This window comes from Pleurodeles waltl, chromosome 4_1 (assembly GCF_031143425.1).
Source record: "Pleurodeles waltl isolate 20211129_DDA chromosome 4_1, aPleWal1.hap1.20221129, whole genome shotgun sequence".
Lineage (NCBI taxonomy): Eukaryota > Metazoa > Chordata > Amphibia > Caudata > Salamandridae > Pleurodeles > Pleurodeles waltl.
The window spans coordinates 59085203-59103471 of NC_090442.1; the positions used below are offsets into that span (position 1 = coordinate 59085203).

The following is an 18269-nucleotide window of genomic DNA, read 5'->3' on the forward strand; positions in this document are numbered from 1 at the left end:
GGCAGAAGTCAAACACAAGGAACTGCTCATCAGCCAAAGTAATAGGAAGGAATGTTGTAAAAATGTTATGTGGTTGAAAAAGGGGTGCAACGTCTGGGACGTGTTATGTGGATTAGTACAGTGTGGCTAATTACCCAGGCGCTGATCAAATAACTGTGTAGAATAACGGGGTGTAGAGTAAGCTAATATTGAAGCGCCCCAAAAACCTCCTTTGTGTTTTGATCATGTTTGGTTTCTCTTTGAACCCCATTTGCTTTCTTGGCTCTGGAGAAGACTGACTTACCTTGTACTTACCTTCCACTCACAACTTTTACAGGTTTAATTGATCCTCCGAAGAATGTTTTTGCCGTCTGGACTGGGAGGCTGGGGCAGGCCAGGGTGAGCTGGGAGCCTCACCCTGATGGATACAACGAGTTCTATACCTATGAGGTCAAGTACAACCCCACAAACTCTTCGGAGACTCCACAAATGGTAAGGCAACTTTACAGTCCTTTGGTGCAGTGCCAACAAACCTTCAGAAACAATAACAAATGGGATGAGGTAGAGGTACATGAAGACCTTAGATATTGCACCACAAGCTCGTCCGCAGGGAAGGGGGACTGTATTTATGCAAGAGTTTGAAGATATCCACATAAGGTGAACGGTGATGTAAAATGCGCCTGGAATGCTTAAGGTTGCCACTCAACTTCTAGTTTATAGATGAACCCCACCACACATGTAGCTGCCAACTGGCCCCATTCATGAAGGTGACTTTCAATACAGTGTTGCTTTTTCATCCAACAGCCCTAACCATGCTGGGACCTGCAATTTCACTTTTTATTATGAATACAAGTCCCAGCATGGGGAGCAATTTGGGTTTAAAAATCAGTACTGTCTAAAATCACCCTCATCACACTGGCCAGTTGAAAGATATGTCTAAGGCAGTGGCCTCCAAACTTTTTAATGCCGGGCTCCCCCAGTTAAAAAATAGAAATCACTGGCCCCCCTCAGAATTTTTCACAATTATTTGATAAAGATGGCAATGTTTAACTGTGTCTAGACCTCTATAAACATTGCAGTTAAGTACTGTTATACTTTTTAAAATGCAATAACATGCTTCTGCTTAAAACAAAGGACTGTTATCTGTATAAGGCTTCTTTTGACCAGTCTGGTGGCCGCCTGGGATCACTTGAGGCCCCCTAGGGGGTCCTCCCCCCAGTTTGAAGACCTCTGGTCTAAGGGTTTATCACATTTCTTTTCTGACCCTATCTGCACAAAAAGACGCCGAGACGATCCATACATTTCCAATCTCTGCATGATGGAAAAATAGAGACATCTGTTCAAATGCTCAAACTGGAAAATGTGAGTCGAAACAACAGACACAAAGTACTAATATCTACATGGTCATCTCTCATAATAAACTGGATTTTACTACCTTTAACCAATTTCTTAGCAAACCTAGACTCATGTTCAAGCCACAGAGAATGAAGGTCTTCAAATGCCTGTTATCCATGGATGACAAATTTTCGTCTCACCTCCAATCACCGTTAACAATCAGCAAGTTAACTGGCTACTGACTCTTCCAGCATGTTTTCCAATCCCACAAAAAAACTATCTTGCCAGACATGATGACCATAATACAAAATCAAGCCAATTATATTGTTTATCCCTTTCTACCAGGGATGCACCCGCTACTAGAGATGCAATTCACTCAGTATGCCCATGTACTTCTCTACACATTTTAGGTTTCAGAAGACACATTACTTAGTAGTTGTGCCACCACTAATGAAAGAAAATGGGAACATTATCAGACTTTGGTTGTTTGTCTAGTATGTACGCCATCTTAAGTCTACCTCTAGAAAGCTGCAAGGAAACAGAAGTGGTGGAAGCAGAGAAGATGCAGGGAAAAGGGACTATCTGGCTTGCTGGGCGCTTCGAGTTATGTGTCTGCTGCCCAAGGGCTGATCCAGGAGCCACTTGAACAAGTCCTCCCAAGTCAGAATTAAATCCTGGTTCTTACGAATCGTGGAGAAGACAGGACATCTAAATGCACCCATCCTTCCCCTCCAAGACTGCATCCTTAACTACTGGACTTTACTCCTGCAGCAGCGATCCCTCCACCACCGCTCAAATGAAAAAATAAATAAAACTGACTTTGGCGGAAGGAGCCACATCAGGTGTAGGAACTATGGCCCTCATTACGACCCTGGCGGTTTGTAACCGCCAGGGCCGCTGGACGCGGAGGCACCGCCGACAGGCCGGCGGTGCCCCGCAGGGCATTCTGACCGCGGCGGCTTAGCCGCGGTCAGAGAAGGGAAACCGGCGGTCTCCCGCCGGTTTCCCGCTGCCCCCAAGGAATCCTCCAAGCCGGCGCAGCTTGCTGCGCCGGCTTGGGGATTCTGACTCCCCCTCCCGCCATCCAGTTCCTGGCGGTTCTCCCGCCGGGAACCGGATGGCGGGAGGGGGAGTCGCGGGGCCCCTGGGGGCCCCTGCAGTGCCCATGCCAACGGCATGCGCACTGCAGGGGCCCCCGTAAGAGGGCCCCAAAATGTATTTCACTGTCTGCCTTGCAGACAGTGAAATACGCGACGGGTGCAACAGCACCCGTCGCACCTTCCCACTCCGCCGGCTCTATTACGAGCCGGCATCCTCGTGGGAAGGGAGTTTTTCCCTGGGCTGGCGGGCGGACTTTTGGAGACCGCCCGCCAGCCCAGGGAAAAACTCATAATACCCTCCGCGGTCTTCTGACCGCGGAGCGGTATTACGGAGGGCGGAATTCTGGCGGGCGGCCTCCGCCGCCCGCCGGAGTCATAATGAGGGCCTATGTCTCACCAGATGATTGTATAAGGTGGACTAGTATAGTCATTGCTATCAATAATCTAATATTTATAGTGAATCTTGTGGTGGCGGGGGAGTATACAGCGCTGACTGTGCTAAATGATTGGGGAGGAAATGAGCCCAGAGTGGGTTTTAAAGATTTTTTGCAGAATTAATAACAGGCGGTTTTTCTGTTCTGTTTCGTCTGTGTGTGATATGCCGGATGCCCCCATCGTGATGACCGGAAATAAATCAATCAATTAGTCGACTTGAAGAGTGTGACTTGTCACCCATGAGTGTATCCAGGCAATGGCAGGGTCTCAGTTGAAAAGCCAGGTTTTCAGCATCCTACGGAACTCATGTAGAGTAAGGGAGGTCCTGAGATGCAGCCTTTGGCAGCGTGTGGAGGGGAAGCAGGGATTTTTGGGAATTGAATACAATAACTTGAAAGTAGAGATGTTTGGCAGGAGGGAGGATGATCCCTTGTGCTACTCCTTGTGAGAAAGTAGCCTCTTTCTAGCCTTGTTACCCCCACTTTTGGCCTGTTTGTGAGTGTATGTCAGGGTGTTTTCACTGTCTCACTGGGATCCTGCTAGCCAGGGCCCAGTGCTCATAGTGAAAACCCTATGTTTTCAGTATGTTTGTTATGTGTCACTGGGACCCTGCTAGTCAGGACCCCAGTGCTCATAAGTTTGTGGCCTATATGTATGTGTTCCCTGTGTGGTGCCTAACTGTCTCACTGAGGCTCTGCTAACCAGAACCTCAGTGGTTATGCTCTCTCTGTACAAATTGTCACTAACAGGCTAGTGACCAATTTCACCAATTTACATTGGCTTACTGGAACACCCTTATAATTCCCTAGTATATGGTACTGAGGTACCCAGGGTATTGGGGTTCCAGGAGATCCCTATGGGCTGCAGCAGTTCTTTTGCCACCCATAGGGAGCTCTGACAAATCTTACACAGGCCTGCCACTGCAGCCTGAGTGAAATAACGTCCACGTTATTTCACAGCCATTTTACACTGCACTTAAGTAACTTATAAGTCACCTATATGTCTATCCTTTACCTGGTAAAGGTTAGGTGCAAAGTTACTTAGTGTGAGGGCACCCTGGCACTAGCCAAGGTGCCCCCACATTGTTCAGGGCCAATTCCCCGGACTTTGTGAGTGCGGGGACACCATTACACGCGTGCACTACATATAGGTCACTATCTATATGTAGCTTCACAATGGTAACTCCGAATATGGCCATGTAACATGTCTATGATCATGGAACTGCCCCCTCTATACCATCCTGGCATAGTTGGCACAATCCCATGATCCCAGTGGTCTGTAGCACAGACCCTGGTACTGCCAAACTGCCTTTCCCGGGGTTTCACTGCAGCTGCTGCTGCTGCCAACCCCTCAGACAGGCTTCTGCCCTCCTGGGGTCCAGCCAGGCCTGGCCCAGGATGGCAGAACAAAGGACTTCATCTGAGAGAGGGTGTTACACCCTCTCTCTTTGGAAAATGGTGTGAAGGCAGGGGAGGAGTAGGCTCCCCCAGCCTCTGGAAATGCTTTCATGGGCACACATGTTGCCCATTTCTGCATAAGCCAGTCTACACCGGTTCAGGGACCCCTTAGCCCTGCTCTGGCGCGAAACTGGACAAAGGAAAGGGGAGTGACCACTCCCCTGACCTTTACCTCCCCTGGGAGGTGCCCAGAGCTCCTCCAGTGTGCTCCAGACCTCTGCCATATTGGAAACAGAGGTGCTGCTGGCACACTGGACTGCTCTGAGTGGCCAGTGCCATCAGGTGACGTCAGAGACTCCTTCTGATAGGCTCCTTCAGGTGTTGCTAGCCTATCCTCTCTCCTAGGTAGCCAAACCCTCTTTTCTGGCTATTTAGGGTCTCTGTCTCTTGGGATTCCTTAGATAACGAATGCAAGAGCTCATCCGAGTTCCTCTGCATCTCTCTCTTCACCTTCTGCCAAGGAATCGACTGCTGACCGCGCTGGAAGCCTGCAAAACTGCAACAAAGTAGCGAAGACGACTACTGCAACTCTGTAACGCTGATCCTGCCGCCTTCTCGACTGTTTTCCTGGTGGTGCATGCTGTGGGGGTAGTCTGCCTCCTCTCTGCACTAGAAGCTCCGAAGAAATCTCCCGTGGGTCGACGGAATCGTCCCCCTGCAACCGCAGGCACCAAAGAACTGCATCACCGGTACCTTGGGTGTCCTCTCAGCACGACGAGCGAGGTCCCTTGAATCCAGCAACTCTGTCCAAGTGACTCCCATAGTCCAGTGACTCTTCAGTCCAAGTTTGGTGGAGGTAAGTCCTTGCCTCCCCACGCCAGACTGCATTGCTGGGAACCGCGACTTTTGCAGCTACTCTGGCCTCCGTGCACTTCCGGCGGAAATCCTTTGTGCACAGTCCAGCCTGGGTCCACGGCACTCTAACCTGCATTGCACGACCTCATAAGTTGTCCTCCGGCGACTCCTTTGTGCGACTTCGGGTGAGCACCGTTTCACGCATCCTCGTAGTGCCTGTTTCTGGCACTTCTGCGGATGCTGCCTGCTGCTGAGAGGGCTCCTTGTCTTGCTTGATGCCCCCTCTGTCTCCAGACGCAATTGGCGACATCCTGGTCCCTCCTGGGCCACAGCAGCACCCAAAAACCCTAACCGCACGATTTGCAGCTAGCAAGGCTTGTTGGCGGTCTTTCTTCAGGAAAACACTTCTGCACGACTCTCCACGGCATGGGGGATCCGTCCTCCAAAGGGAAAGTTCCTAGCCCTTGTCGTTCCTGCAGAATCTCCCGCTTCTACTGTCCAGTAGCAGCTTCTTTGCACCCACAGCTGGCATTTCCTGGGCATCTGCCCATCTCCGACTTGCTTGTGACTTTTGGACTTGGTCCCATTGTTCCACAGGTACCCTCGACTGGAAATCCATTGTTGTTGCATTGCTGATTTGTGTCTTTCCTGCAGAATTCCCCTATCACGACTTCTATGTCCTTTGGGGAACTTTAGTGCACTTTGCACTCACTTTTCAGGGTCTTGGGGTGGGCTATTTTTCTAACCCTTACTATTTTCTAATAGTCCCAGCGACCCTCTACAGGGTCACATAGGTTTGGGGTCCATTCGTGATTCGCATTCCACTTTTGGAGTATATGGTTTGTGTTGCCCCTATCCCTATGTGTCTCCATTGCATCCTATTGTAACTATACATTGTTTGCACTGTTTTCTAATACTATTACTGCATATTTTGGTATTGTGTACATATATCTTGTGTATATTTGCTATCCTCATACTGAGGGTACTCACTGAGATACTTTTGGCATATTGTCATAAAAATAAAGTACCTTTATTTTTTGTATATCTGTGTATTGTGTTTTCTTATGATATTGTGCATATGACACCAGTGGTACTGTAGGAGCTTCACTCGTCTCCTAGTTCAGCCTAAGCTGCTCTGCTAAGCTACCATTATCTATCAGCCTATGCTGCTAGACACTCTATACACTAATAAGGGATAACTGGGCCTGATGCAAGGTGTAAGTACCCCTAGGTACTCACTACAAGCCAGTCCAGCCTCCTACATTGGTTGTGCAGCGGTGGGATAAGTGCTTTGAGACTACTTACCACTTTTGTCATTGTACTTTTCATAAGAGAAAAATATACAAAACAAGTTCAGTGTATGTACACCTAACCAAAAAGTTTTGCATTTCTTTTCTCACCTCTTTTCTAAAGTTCTGAAAAGTACCTCTAAACTTTCTAAAAGTTCTTAAAAGTTTTAAAAGTTTTTTTTTCTGTCTTTCTAAAAATTCTGAAAACTTTTTTCTCTTTTTCTATCACTTAAACTCTTTCTAAAAATGTCTGGCACAGGCCAAAATGTTGATCTGTCCAAACTTGCATATGACCACCTTAGCTGGAAAGGAGCAAGGAGTCTCTGTATAGAAAGAGGTTTGAGTGTAGGGAATAATCCTTCCTTGGAATTATTGCTTAACATGCTTAGAGAACAAGATAAGGCCAAAAGGGCCCCATCTGTTGAAAAAGTAGCTAATGGTTCCTAATCTGATCCAGGGACCCCCCTAGGAAAAGATTCAGGAAAGAAACTTCATAGCCTGCCCATTACTAGACAGTCTAGCATAGTTGGTACTGAGGTTGAGTCACACCATACAGATAGTGTTGTCTCACATCATAGCAAGAGCATTCATTCTCACCACAGTAGAAGTGATGTTTCTGTTAACCAAGCTGTTAGGGTGCCTTCTGTAAGGGACAGGTCTCCTTCTGTCCATTCTCATCATACTTCTGTTTCAAGGCATGTCCCTCCCACCCACCCTGATGACAGATTGTTAGAAAGGGAGCTCAATAGATTGAGAGTGGAACAAACCAGACTGAAGCTCAAGAAGCAACAGCTGGATTTGGATAGACAGACCTTAGAAGTAGAGAAGGAAAGACAGAAGATGGGTTTAGAAACCCATGATGGCAGCAGCAGTATTCCCCATAGTCATCCTGCAAAAGAGCGTGATTCCAGGAATCTGCATAAGATAGTTCCCCCTTATAAGGAGGGGGATGACATTAACAAATGGTTTGCTGCACTTGATAGGGCCTGTGTTGTACAGGATGTCCCTCAAAGGCAGTGGGCTGCTATCCTATGGCTATCATTTAGTGGAAAAGGTAGGGATAGGTCCTTACTGTGAAAGAAAGTGAAGCCAATGATTACAAAGTTCTTAAGAATGCACTCCTGGATGGTTATGGCTTAACCACTGAACAATACAGGATAAAGTTCAGAGAGACCAAAAAGGAGTCTTCACAAGACTGGGTTGATTTCATTGACCATTCAGTGAAGGCCTTGGAGGGGTGGTTACATGGCAGTAAAGTTACTGATTATGACAGTCTGTATAACTTGATCCTGAGAGAGCATATTCTTAATAATTGTGTGTCTGATTTGTTGCACCAGTACCTGGTGGACTCTGATCTGACCTCTCTCCAAGAATTGGGAAAGAAGGCAGACAAATGGGTCAGAACAAGGGTGAACAGAAAAGTTCATACAGGTGGTGACAAGGATGGCAAGAAGAAAGATGATGAAAAATCTCAAGATAAGCATGGGGATAAGGGTAAAACCAAAGATCCTTCTTCAAATCTTAAACACTCTTCAGAGGGTGGGGATAAAACAAATTCTTCCTCTTCTTCTCAACCTGCACACATTAAAAAGCCTTGGTGCTTTGTGTGTAAAAACAGAGGCCATAGGCCAGGGGATAAGTCCTGTCCAGGTAAACCCCCTGAGCCTACCACCACTAATACATCAAGCTCTAGTGCCCCTAGCAGTAGTGGTACTAGTGGTGGGACTGCTGACAACAGTCAAGTTAAGGGTGTAGTTGGGTTCACTTATGGGTCCATCATAGAAACTGGGGTAGTCAGTCCCAAGACAGTTTCTGTCACACCTAGTGGCATTGGCCTTGCCACACTGGCTGCTTGTCCCCTTACAATGGATAAGTACAGGCAGACAGTTTCAATAAATGGTGTTGAGGCCTTGGCCTACAGGGACACAGGTGCCAGTATCACTTTGGTGACTGAAAACCTAGTGGCTCCTGAACAACACATCATTGGACAACAGTATAAAATTATTGATGTCCATAACTCCACTAAGTTTCTTCCCTTAGCTATAATTCAGTTTAGTTGGGGTGGAGTTACTGGCCCTAAGCAGGTGGTGGTATCACCTAGCTTACCTGTAGACTGTCTCCTAGGTAATGACCTAGAGGCCTCAGGTTGGGCTGATGTAGAGTTTTATGCCCATGCAGCCATGCTGGGCATCCCAGAGGAATTGTTCCCTCTCATTTCTACTGAAATGAAAAAGCAAAGGAGAGAAGGCCTGAAAACTCAGGATCCCTCTCCATCAACAGGTAAAAAGGGTATCACAGTATCCCCTAACCACCCTGCCATTCAGGATACCATTCCTGTGGTGGGAGAAACCTCTCCTGGGGTGGCACCTGTTCCAAGGGAAGCATCAGCTGGCAAAGCTGTACTCCCTGAGGTAGAAGAACCTCTCTGTGGGATAACTAACATTGGTGAGAAAAAGAGCACCATTTTAGTTAACATGGAGCATCCCTCCAACCCTCCCAGAGAAACTTTAGTGCAGAAACTCTGCACTGCCTCACAACACTTAGGACAGCATCCCTGCCCTAGTGTGGAGCTCATTAGACAGCATCCCTGCCCTGCTCCAACCCAAGAGAAACAGCATCCCTGTTCTCTCTTCCAGCCATATGGACAAAGTTTTTGCCCAGCCATGGCTTTTCTGAGACAGCATCCCTGTCTGGCATTTCCATCACTACAAATAGGTTCAGTGGACAATTCCCACTGCTCTAAACTAAAACTTACTGATAGAAACTCTGAAAATACATCTTCACATTGTTGCTTAGCTAAAAAACTTCAAACAGATTGGTTTACATCCCCACAGGGAAGTAACCATATAGTGGATGATAAAGGGAGTAACCAGTCTATTGCAGAGCTACTCTCTACTTATCACCACTTAGACAATAAAGTCTCAACTGGCCAAGGTTAGCCTTATTGTCCTTCGTTTGGGGGGGGTTGTGTGAGAAAGTAGCCTCTTTCTAGCCTTGTTACCCCCACTTTTGGCCTGTTTGTGAGTGTATGTCAGGGTGTTTTCACTGTCTCACTGGGATCCTGCTAGCCAGGGCCCAGTGCTCATAGTGAAAACCCTATGTTTTCAGTATGTTTGTTATGTGTCACTGGGACCCTGCTAGTCAGGACCCCAGTGCTCATAAGTTTGTGGCCTATATGTATGTGTTCCGTGTGTGGTGCCTAACTGTCTCACTGAGGCTCTGCTAACCAGAACCTCAGTGGTTATGCTCTCTCTGTACAAATTGTCACTAACAGGCTAGTGACCAATTTCACCAATTTACATTAGCTTACTGGAACACCCTTATTATTCCCTAGTATATGGTACTGAGGTACCCAGGGTATTGGGGTTCCAGGAGATCCCTATGGGCTGCAGCATTTCTTTTGCCACCCATAGGGAGCTCTGACAAATCTTACACAGGCCTGCCACTGCAGCCTGAGTGAAATAACGTCCACGTTATTTCACAGCCATTTTACACTGCACTTAAGTAACTTATAAGTCACCTATATGTCTATCCTTTACCTGGTAAAGGTTAGGTGCAAAGTTACTTAGTGTGAGGGCACCCTGGCACTAGCCAAGGTGCCCCCACATTGTTCAGGGCCAATTCCCCGGACTTTGTGAGTGCGGGGACACCATTACACGCGTGCACTACATATAGGTCACTACCTATATGTAGCTTCACAATGGTAACTCCGAATATGGCCATGTAACATGTCTATGATCATGGAATTGCCCCCTCTATACCATCCTGGCATAGTTGGCACAATCCCATGATCCCAGTGGTCTGTAGCACAGACCCTGGTACTGCCAAACTGCCTTTCCCGGGGTTTCACTGCAGCTGCTGCTGCTGCCAACCCCTCAGACAGGCTTCTGCCCTCCTGGGGTCCAGCCAGGCCTGGCCCAGGATGGCAGAACAAAGGACTTCCTCTGAGAGAGGGTGTTACACCCTCTCCCTTTGGAAAATGGTGTGAAGGCAGGGGAGGAGTAGCCTCCCCCAGCCTCTGGAAATGCTTTCATGGGCACACATGGTGCCCATTTCTGCATAAGCCAGTCTACACCGGTTCAGGGACCCCTTAGCCCTGCTCTGGTGCGAAACTGGTCAAAAGAAAGGGGAGTGACCACTCCCCTGACCTGTACCTCCCCTGGGAGGTGCCCAGAGCTCCGCCAGTGTGCTCCAGACCTCTGCCATCTTGGAAACAGAGGTGCTGCTGGCACACTGGACTGCTCTGAGTGGCCAGTGCCATCAGGTGACGTCGGAGACTCCTTCTGATAGGCTCCTTCAGGTGTTGCTAGCCTATCCTCTCTCCTAGGTAGCCAAACCCTCTTTTCTGGCTATTTAGGGTCTCTGTCTCTTGGGATTCCTTAGATAACGAATGCAAGAGGTCATCCGAGTTCATCTGCATCTCTCTCTTCACCTTCTGCAAAGGAATCGACTGCAGACCGCGCTGGAAGCCTGCAAAACTGCAACAAAGTAGCGAAGACGACTACTGCAACTCTGTAACGCTGATCCTGCCGCCTTCTCGACTGTTTTCCTGGTGGTGCATGCTGTGGGGGTAGTCTGCCTCCTCTCTGCACTAGAAGCTCCGAAGAAATCTCCCGTGGGTCGACGGAATCGTCCCCCTGCAACCACAGGCACCAAAGAACTGCATCACCGGTACCTTGGGTCTCCTCTCAGCACGACGAGCGAGGTCCCTTGAATCCAGCAACTCTGTCCAAGTGACTCCCACAGTCCAGTGACTCTTCAGTCCAAGTTTGGTGGAGGTAAGTCCTTGCCTCCCCACGCCAGACTGCATTGCTGGGAACCGCGACTTTTGCAGCTACTCCGGCCTCCGTGCACTTCCGGCAGAAATCCTTTGTGCACAGTCCAGCCTGGGTCCACGGCACTCTAACCTGCATTGCACGACCTCCTAAGTTGTCCTCCGGCGACGTGGGACTCCTTTGTGCGACTTCGGGTGAGCACTGTTTCACGAATCCTCGTAGTGCCTGTTTCTGGCACTTCTGCGGGTGCTGCCTGCTTGCGAGAGGGCTCCTTGTCTTGCTCGACGCCCCCTCTGTCCCCAGACGCAATTGGCGACATCCTGGTCCCTCCTGGGCCACAGCAGCACCCAAAAACCCTAACCGCACGATTTGCAGCTAGCAAGGCATGTTGGTGGTCTTTCTTCAGGAAAACACTTCTGCACAACTCTCCATGGCGTGGGGGATCCGTCCTCCAAAGGGGAAGTTCCTAGCCCTTGTCGTTCCTGCAGAATCTCCCGCTTCTACTGTCCAGTAGCAGCTTCTTTGCACCCACAGCTGGCATTTCCTGGGCATCTGCCCATCTCCGACTTGCTTGTGACTTTTGGACTTGGTCCCCTTGTTCCACAGGTACCCTCGACTGGAAATCCATCGTTGTTGCATTGCCGATTTGTGTCTTTCCTGCAGAATTCCCCTATCACGACTTCTATGTCCTTTGGGGAACTTTAGTGCACTTTGCACTCACTTTTCAGGGTCTTGGGGTGGGCTATTTTTCTAACCCTTACTATTTTCTAATAGTCCCAGCGACCCTCTACAAGGTCACATAGGTTTGGGGTCCATTCGTGATTCGCATTCCACTTTTGGAGTATATGGTTTGTGTTGCCCCTATCCCTATGTGTCTCCATTGCATCCTATTGCAACTATACATTGTTTGCACTGTTTTCTAATACTATTACTGCATATTTTGGTATTGTGTACATATATCTTGTTTATATTTGCTATCCTCATACTGAGGGTACTCACTGAGATACTTTTGGCATATTGTCATAAAAATAAAGTACCTTTATTTTTTGTATATCTGTGTATTGTGTTTTCTTATGATATTGTGCATATGACACTAGTGGTACTGTAGGAGCTTCACTCGTCTCCTAGTTCAGCCTAAGCTGCTCTGCTAAGCTACCATTATCTATCAGCCTATGCTGCTAGACACTCTATACACTAATAAGGGATAACTGGGCCTGGTGCAAGGTGTAAGTACCCCTAGGTACTCACTACAAGCCAGTCCAGCCTCCTACACTCCTGTCTCACAATAAACATCTAGGTCACTCCTCTCCAGCCTCGATGTTCATTGCGTCGTCACATCCTCCAATCCCATCTGCTGTGTTACCCTTCACAGTTTTAGGTGGCGCTCATACCTGTTCTCTGATGTTTTCTTAGAGAAGAGTTGAAGAAAATGCTGTAACCTACGACCTCTCTGAACTTCAACCCGGAGTAGTCTACGACGTCTGTGTCCGCACAAAGCCTGACGAGCTGTCACTGAGTGGATTCTGGGGTCCATGGTCAGAGGTGGTATCCATAGTGACACCACACAATGCAGGTGAGCGACAAAGTCTCTGTGGGTTTGTGTAAAAATGTATACATAAAGGCACTTGTTCACTATGTTGAGTGTTAAATGTTATTTTATATTTAGGCATTTAGGGACAGATGTACATAGGTTTGTATTTGTGATTTCCTAATTGCAAATTTTTGCAACACGTTTTGCGATTCCAAGTTGGTCGTACATGGTCCTAACTCATTAATATTTATGAGGTAGGGCCTGCTTTGCGACCCATTGGGAGTCACAAAAATCACAGGGATGGCGACCTGATGGAGATAAAAATGTTTTTTCCCATTTGTGAATGGGTTACCACCAACTTAAAGTTGGTGGCAAAATGCAAATGTTTTGCAACTGCATTTCGATCACAAAACATTCTTACATACCAGTGCGATTTGGTATATGGAAGGGACACCCTTAACATGCCCCTTCCTAATACTGACTCACAAACTCTATTTGCAATTTGGTAATAGGTTACTGAATCGCAAATAAGGTCATGGTACATACCAAAATGCTTTTTAGCGCTCGCAAATGGCCCGTTCGTGTGAATCAGACCACTTGCGACCGCTAAAAACTTTTGTACATCTGGTCCATACCTCGCTGTCATGTTCATAGAGCTAGACCTTGCTTGTTTGTTTGTTTTAAATGACTGTAAAAACAACTTTAAAATCTCATCCAAGAAGATTAAAAATCCTATTATGAATCTGAAAGTCTCTTTGACCCACTGGGACTCCCAGTCAATTTTAAATAACTAAGGATTGGGCTGCGGCCCCACTGCAGGATGAATAGCACTTTGATACTTTAGGTTTCAGACTGAAATGAAAGGGGTAATCTTGGCCTGAGCACCCAGAATCAGAAATACGTCATAGAGATGGTGATGTTCCCATTTCCTGCTCCGCACCGGGTCCACTCGGGTTCTTTGGATGCAGATGACGAATCAGAGTCACAGATAGTATTATTACCTTTTTTTTATTTTTTATTTAAAATGCCATACAATCATCAACGAATAACACATTCCAATTCTTTGTAAAAACCAGTACAATAATCGACCAAACAACCCAATAAAACGCTGTCAATACTCTTCATTAAATTCCAGCAATTTGTGGTAAGGATAGACATTTCACTCTTGCAATCACATGAAATCAAATCAAACATTGTCAATTGATTGTTGTATATAAACATCTTGTGTTTAGTCCTCTCTTTGCAATAGTGGGGTGTTTGATGAAGCCTTTCATTACTAAGCACCCCCAGCCAGACACTACTACATCCACTAGAGTTAAATGATACTATTGAATGCATAACAACTTTTGAATTTCAGTACTTGATGCTGTGGTATCAGTGACCACAATATTTACAATCGACTTACTATGTCTACTGACCACACATCTGACCCATCAAGTATTTTATAGGCAACTGCTTTGGCCTCTGATTTTAATATTTCAGTAGTAACTGTTGGGTTATCAAGGGAAGGCTTAAAATCTAGGCTGAAAAGTTGTTTGATACAAAAACTAAGGGCCTGCTTTAGAGTTTGGTGGAGGGGCTACTCCGCACACGCGTGACGGATATCCCGCCCACTGTATTCCAATTCCATTATAGCCTATGGAAATCGCAATACGGCAGACGGGATATCCGTCAAATTTGTGACAGTGTAACCCATTCGCCAAACTCTATTCCAGGCCCTTATTAGTTATTTGATATTCATACATTTGTTTATAGAGTGCACTCTACCAAGAGGTGTTAGTGCACAGACCACATTAAGCACAAAGAGAGTTTCAGCAACTCCTCTCAAGGACACGTTAGCAGAACACATAGAGAAACTATAGCTCGGAAGAGTAACTGCCTGATTTAGATGTTGACAGACGAGTTACTCCGTCACAATGGTGACGGACATTCCATCTGCCGAAATATAAATCCCATAGGATTGAATGGGATTGATATTTCAATGGACGGGATATCGGTCACGGAGTAATTCATCCGCTGACATCTAAATCAAGCCCTAAATCACATCAAGGCAAGAGAGTGTGAATTGAAGAACAAGAAAGCGTGAAGGGAGCGAGAAGACAAAGTGAAGAATGATGTCAGGAAGGGGCGAGTAGAAGAAGATGAAAAGGGTGGGGTGATAGAGGAAAGATAGAAACTCATAGGAGGGCACAGTGAGAATAGTAACTGGGAAAGAAAAGGAGACCAGATACTCTGAAGGAGGATGGTCAATGGATGAAGAAGGTAAGAGGAGGAAAAAGTGCACTGATTGAGGCAAAGTGTAGTTTAAGGAAATGCACCTTTACCTTTCTACCGAAGGTCTACAGGGTCTCAGCACATCTTAGATGAGCAGAGAGTGAGATCACAGAGAATGTGATGCCCCTTCAGACAAATGTAGATTACAACTAGAAACAGTTCTCAGGTGGGCAGACACTGAGATGTGGAAGCCTCAGAGAAGAGTTACCATATCAATAATTCTATATAACGAGACCCAGTGAGCTAGACAGGGCTCGGCTCAAAGAATAAATAGGAGAGGGTAAACAGAAGGCAGGGCTACTGGAATGATGCTATTGTGTAGCCGTGGCGATTTTCGCATAATTATAGATTTGCTGCATTTTCCACATAATCCGTCATCTGCCGCATAATCTGCAGATTTTAACAAAAATACAATTTTGTTTCTGGCTCAAGTGGTGTAAAATTTACTAAAAATGCAGTGACATGTGTTGCTGCACAGTGAAATGCCCTTTGCAAAGCTGGACTTGACACCTTTTTGTTGCTTATTGCTATATTTGGGTATAAAATGGTACTACAGAGGTGCAACCTATGCCTAAACAGTGTTACCAAGTGTAAAAATGACAAAATAAAAACGTAATACCATCACTAAAAGTGCTGGATTATGCAGCATAATTTGGCTTTTCCTGCTGCATAATTTACTCAACCCTGCCACATAATTTGGCCCTCTCCTGCCGGATAATTCCAGTGGCCCTGCCAGATGAGCACAACCCCAACTGGAACTTAGTCAGTCTCTAGCATTATCCTTTACTTGCTACTGATTCTTTTCTAAACCCACTATCTCCTTACAAATACTCCATTCCAACCTGTTGATTGTGGATTCAAACAGAGAAATCAAACATGTGCTCCATAGGTAATCAAAAGAGATGGACATTGAACAATCTTTGTAAACTATTAGATCTGTATTTAGAATTAAAATATCAGAGGGTATAAAAATTTGCCTTTGCTCTGTCCCTATTAGTGTGGGTTCATGCCCTTCCAGGACAATTGATCCTCAAGTGCAATTAGAAGGTGGTTGTAACATTTCATTTTTGCCAATGAAATTCTGTCAATAAACCAATTCTCCTAACATGTACTTTTGCCATAAACCATTCTCTTGCTTTTTTCCGACATGACTTTTAGAGTATTGTTCTGTGCAAACTTAGACAAGGTGTTAAACATTCATTTTAAAGATATGGGTGTTACTATCTCAGGACGGGAGCTCTGGGAAATGCCACACGACTTAGAGGACAACTGACAACATTATAACAGAGTATAGTTTAAGTTGTTCAAATAACTGTTAAAAAGCTGTGGAATGAGTACACAACTCCACCAAATCCCCAAACGGGTTAAAATCCTAAGAGTGACAATGGTTGAATCAGTTTTAGGGATCTACATTCAAGAATTCAGGTAAGGGGTGGTAAATTTACAGATGAAACTACATGAAAATCCTAGATCTAATATTGTCACCCACAAAAACTCATGCCTGAGGTAGTCAAGTACGTTGGAAAGATCATAAAACCGCCATGATGCTACGTGGCCTCTGCATCTAGGGTGCAACCAAAGCCAAGCCACTATCTACTGTTAGAAAACCCACCCAAGTAATCGGGAGGATGCTACTTACATTCATTTTTATTCAGTGTTTAATTTGTAAAAAAAAACAAGTGCCGGGCCGCTGTCAGGGTGCCACTGCAGCAGGGGACTGATCGCTATCATCCAGGTTATGTCAACTTGCACAAATTATTTTCAAAGATCATTCTTGAAAAAATTAAATAAAAACAGTGCTTAATTTGAGCCGGTGGTTTATGGTGCTTGGCACTTAATTGTCAACACCGGCACCTTTGGTAGTCTGCCACATGGTGGCACTGTTTGTCTAAATTAGACATGACTCTAACATTTGTTCATTACATCAATATATATTAAAAATTACTAATACCTGCTGCCCACGCCATCCTGTTTTCTTTGGAGGCCTGGAATAATCTGAATTGTCACACTGTAGGATATGATGGTTAGCAGTTGTGCTGATACTGCCACTAGCAGCGCTGGTGGGGCAGTGGGTGGTGCAAGGTGCTGAGGCGCCTCCTGGCAGGGGCACTGGAATGTACTGTTTTACAAATTAAGCACCAGTTAGCAGAATCAGTCAGACTAATGCCCATGTAGCAACAGTGAGAGGAGAGCAACCTCCATCTCACATAGAGGCAGGTGGTGGCTGCTCATACAGTCACAGGTTAACAAACTACAAGCAACAGAGAGGAACATTTAATTCTGCAAGCTCTGCATGCCTCTGTTTCCTCAAGAGGAGGAAGGTGTCACAGTCATAGAGTCATTCAAACAAATCTGTAGTCAGTGGTCATGAAGAGAACGAGCCCCTTCAGATCCACTCAGCATGCTTCAGTATTTGGAGATGATGGACACCCCTTGGCCTCCCCAGCATCAAATATTCAAACTGTCTCTTTAATTCTCTCTCCACAGATGATCTGCAGCTGAACTGCTCCACCCCTGACCTTGTGCACGTGACCTGCGAGTGGAGCGATGGAAAGTACCAGGGACTCCTCTCCCATCAGCTGTACTACCAGCACAGGTGAGCTGCCGAGCACCTGAAATGTGCATATTTAGAGAGACCATCCAGTGAATGGTGTCATCACAGGACTCAAACGTCACTAAACAAAGGAACATTCTGGAATCCATTTGTTTGTGAATTTGGGTAAAAATAACTTTTTTTTCTTTACTGGATTGATCCCTTAAAAGATATAGCCTTACACTTTAAAACATCTAGCCTTGAACAGTGCCTTTCCTAGTGGGGTAATACATTCCCTGCTAGACAACGCCTTGACTGGTTGGGCAACACCTGTTGGGTGATTACTTTCACAGCTGCTGTGCCTGCACTGAAAATTCTGATGCCCAAGTAACTAGCAAACAATGGGTATCAAGAAGAGGCAACTTATTTATAGCTGAGCAACTGGCAGTAGCCAAGACACCGAGAGAAAGTAGTGTATGCCATTTTGTTGTTTAGGAGAACATGTGGTTTAAATCATTCGTCATCTTGGCCATCCATCTTTTGGCTGACTCCATCTTCATCCGCTTACGGATGAGACCTCGAGAACTGAATACAATTCTGTAGATGAGGCCTCACCAATAATTGGTCCAAATGGATCCAGTGCTTAATTTGAGGCAGTGGTTTCCGGTGCTCGGCACTGGCACCTAATTGTCAACATTGGCACTTATGAAAGTCTGCCACATGGTGGTGCTGGTTATGTAAATCAGAGATGAGCACACAATAGTTG

General features: G+C 46.1%; 1 protein-coding gene across 1 annotated transcript in view; it reads left to right on the plus strand.

Annotated features, from left to right (window-relative positions):
• Positions 1-18269, plus strand: part of MPL (MPL proto-oncogene, thrombopoietin receptor) — a 71785-nt gene that overhangs the window by 19048 nt on the left and 34468 nt on the right. The window contains exons 4-6 of the mRNA XM_069227345.1: positions 317-471; positions 12579-12738; positions 17458-17566. Of these exons, the coding sequence (XP_069083446.1) occupies positions 317-471; positions 12579-12738; positions 17458-17566 (424 nt within the window). The remainder of the gene's footprint in view (positions 1-316; positions 472-12578; positions 12739-17457; positions 17567-18269) is intronic.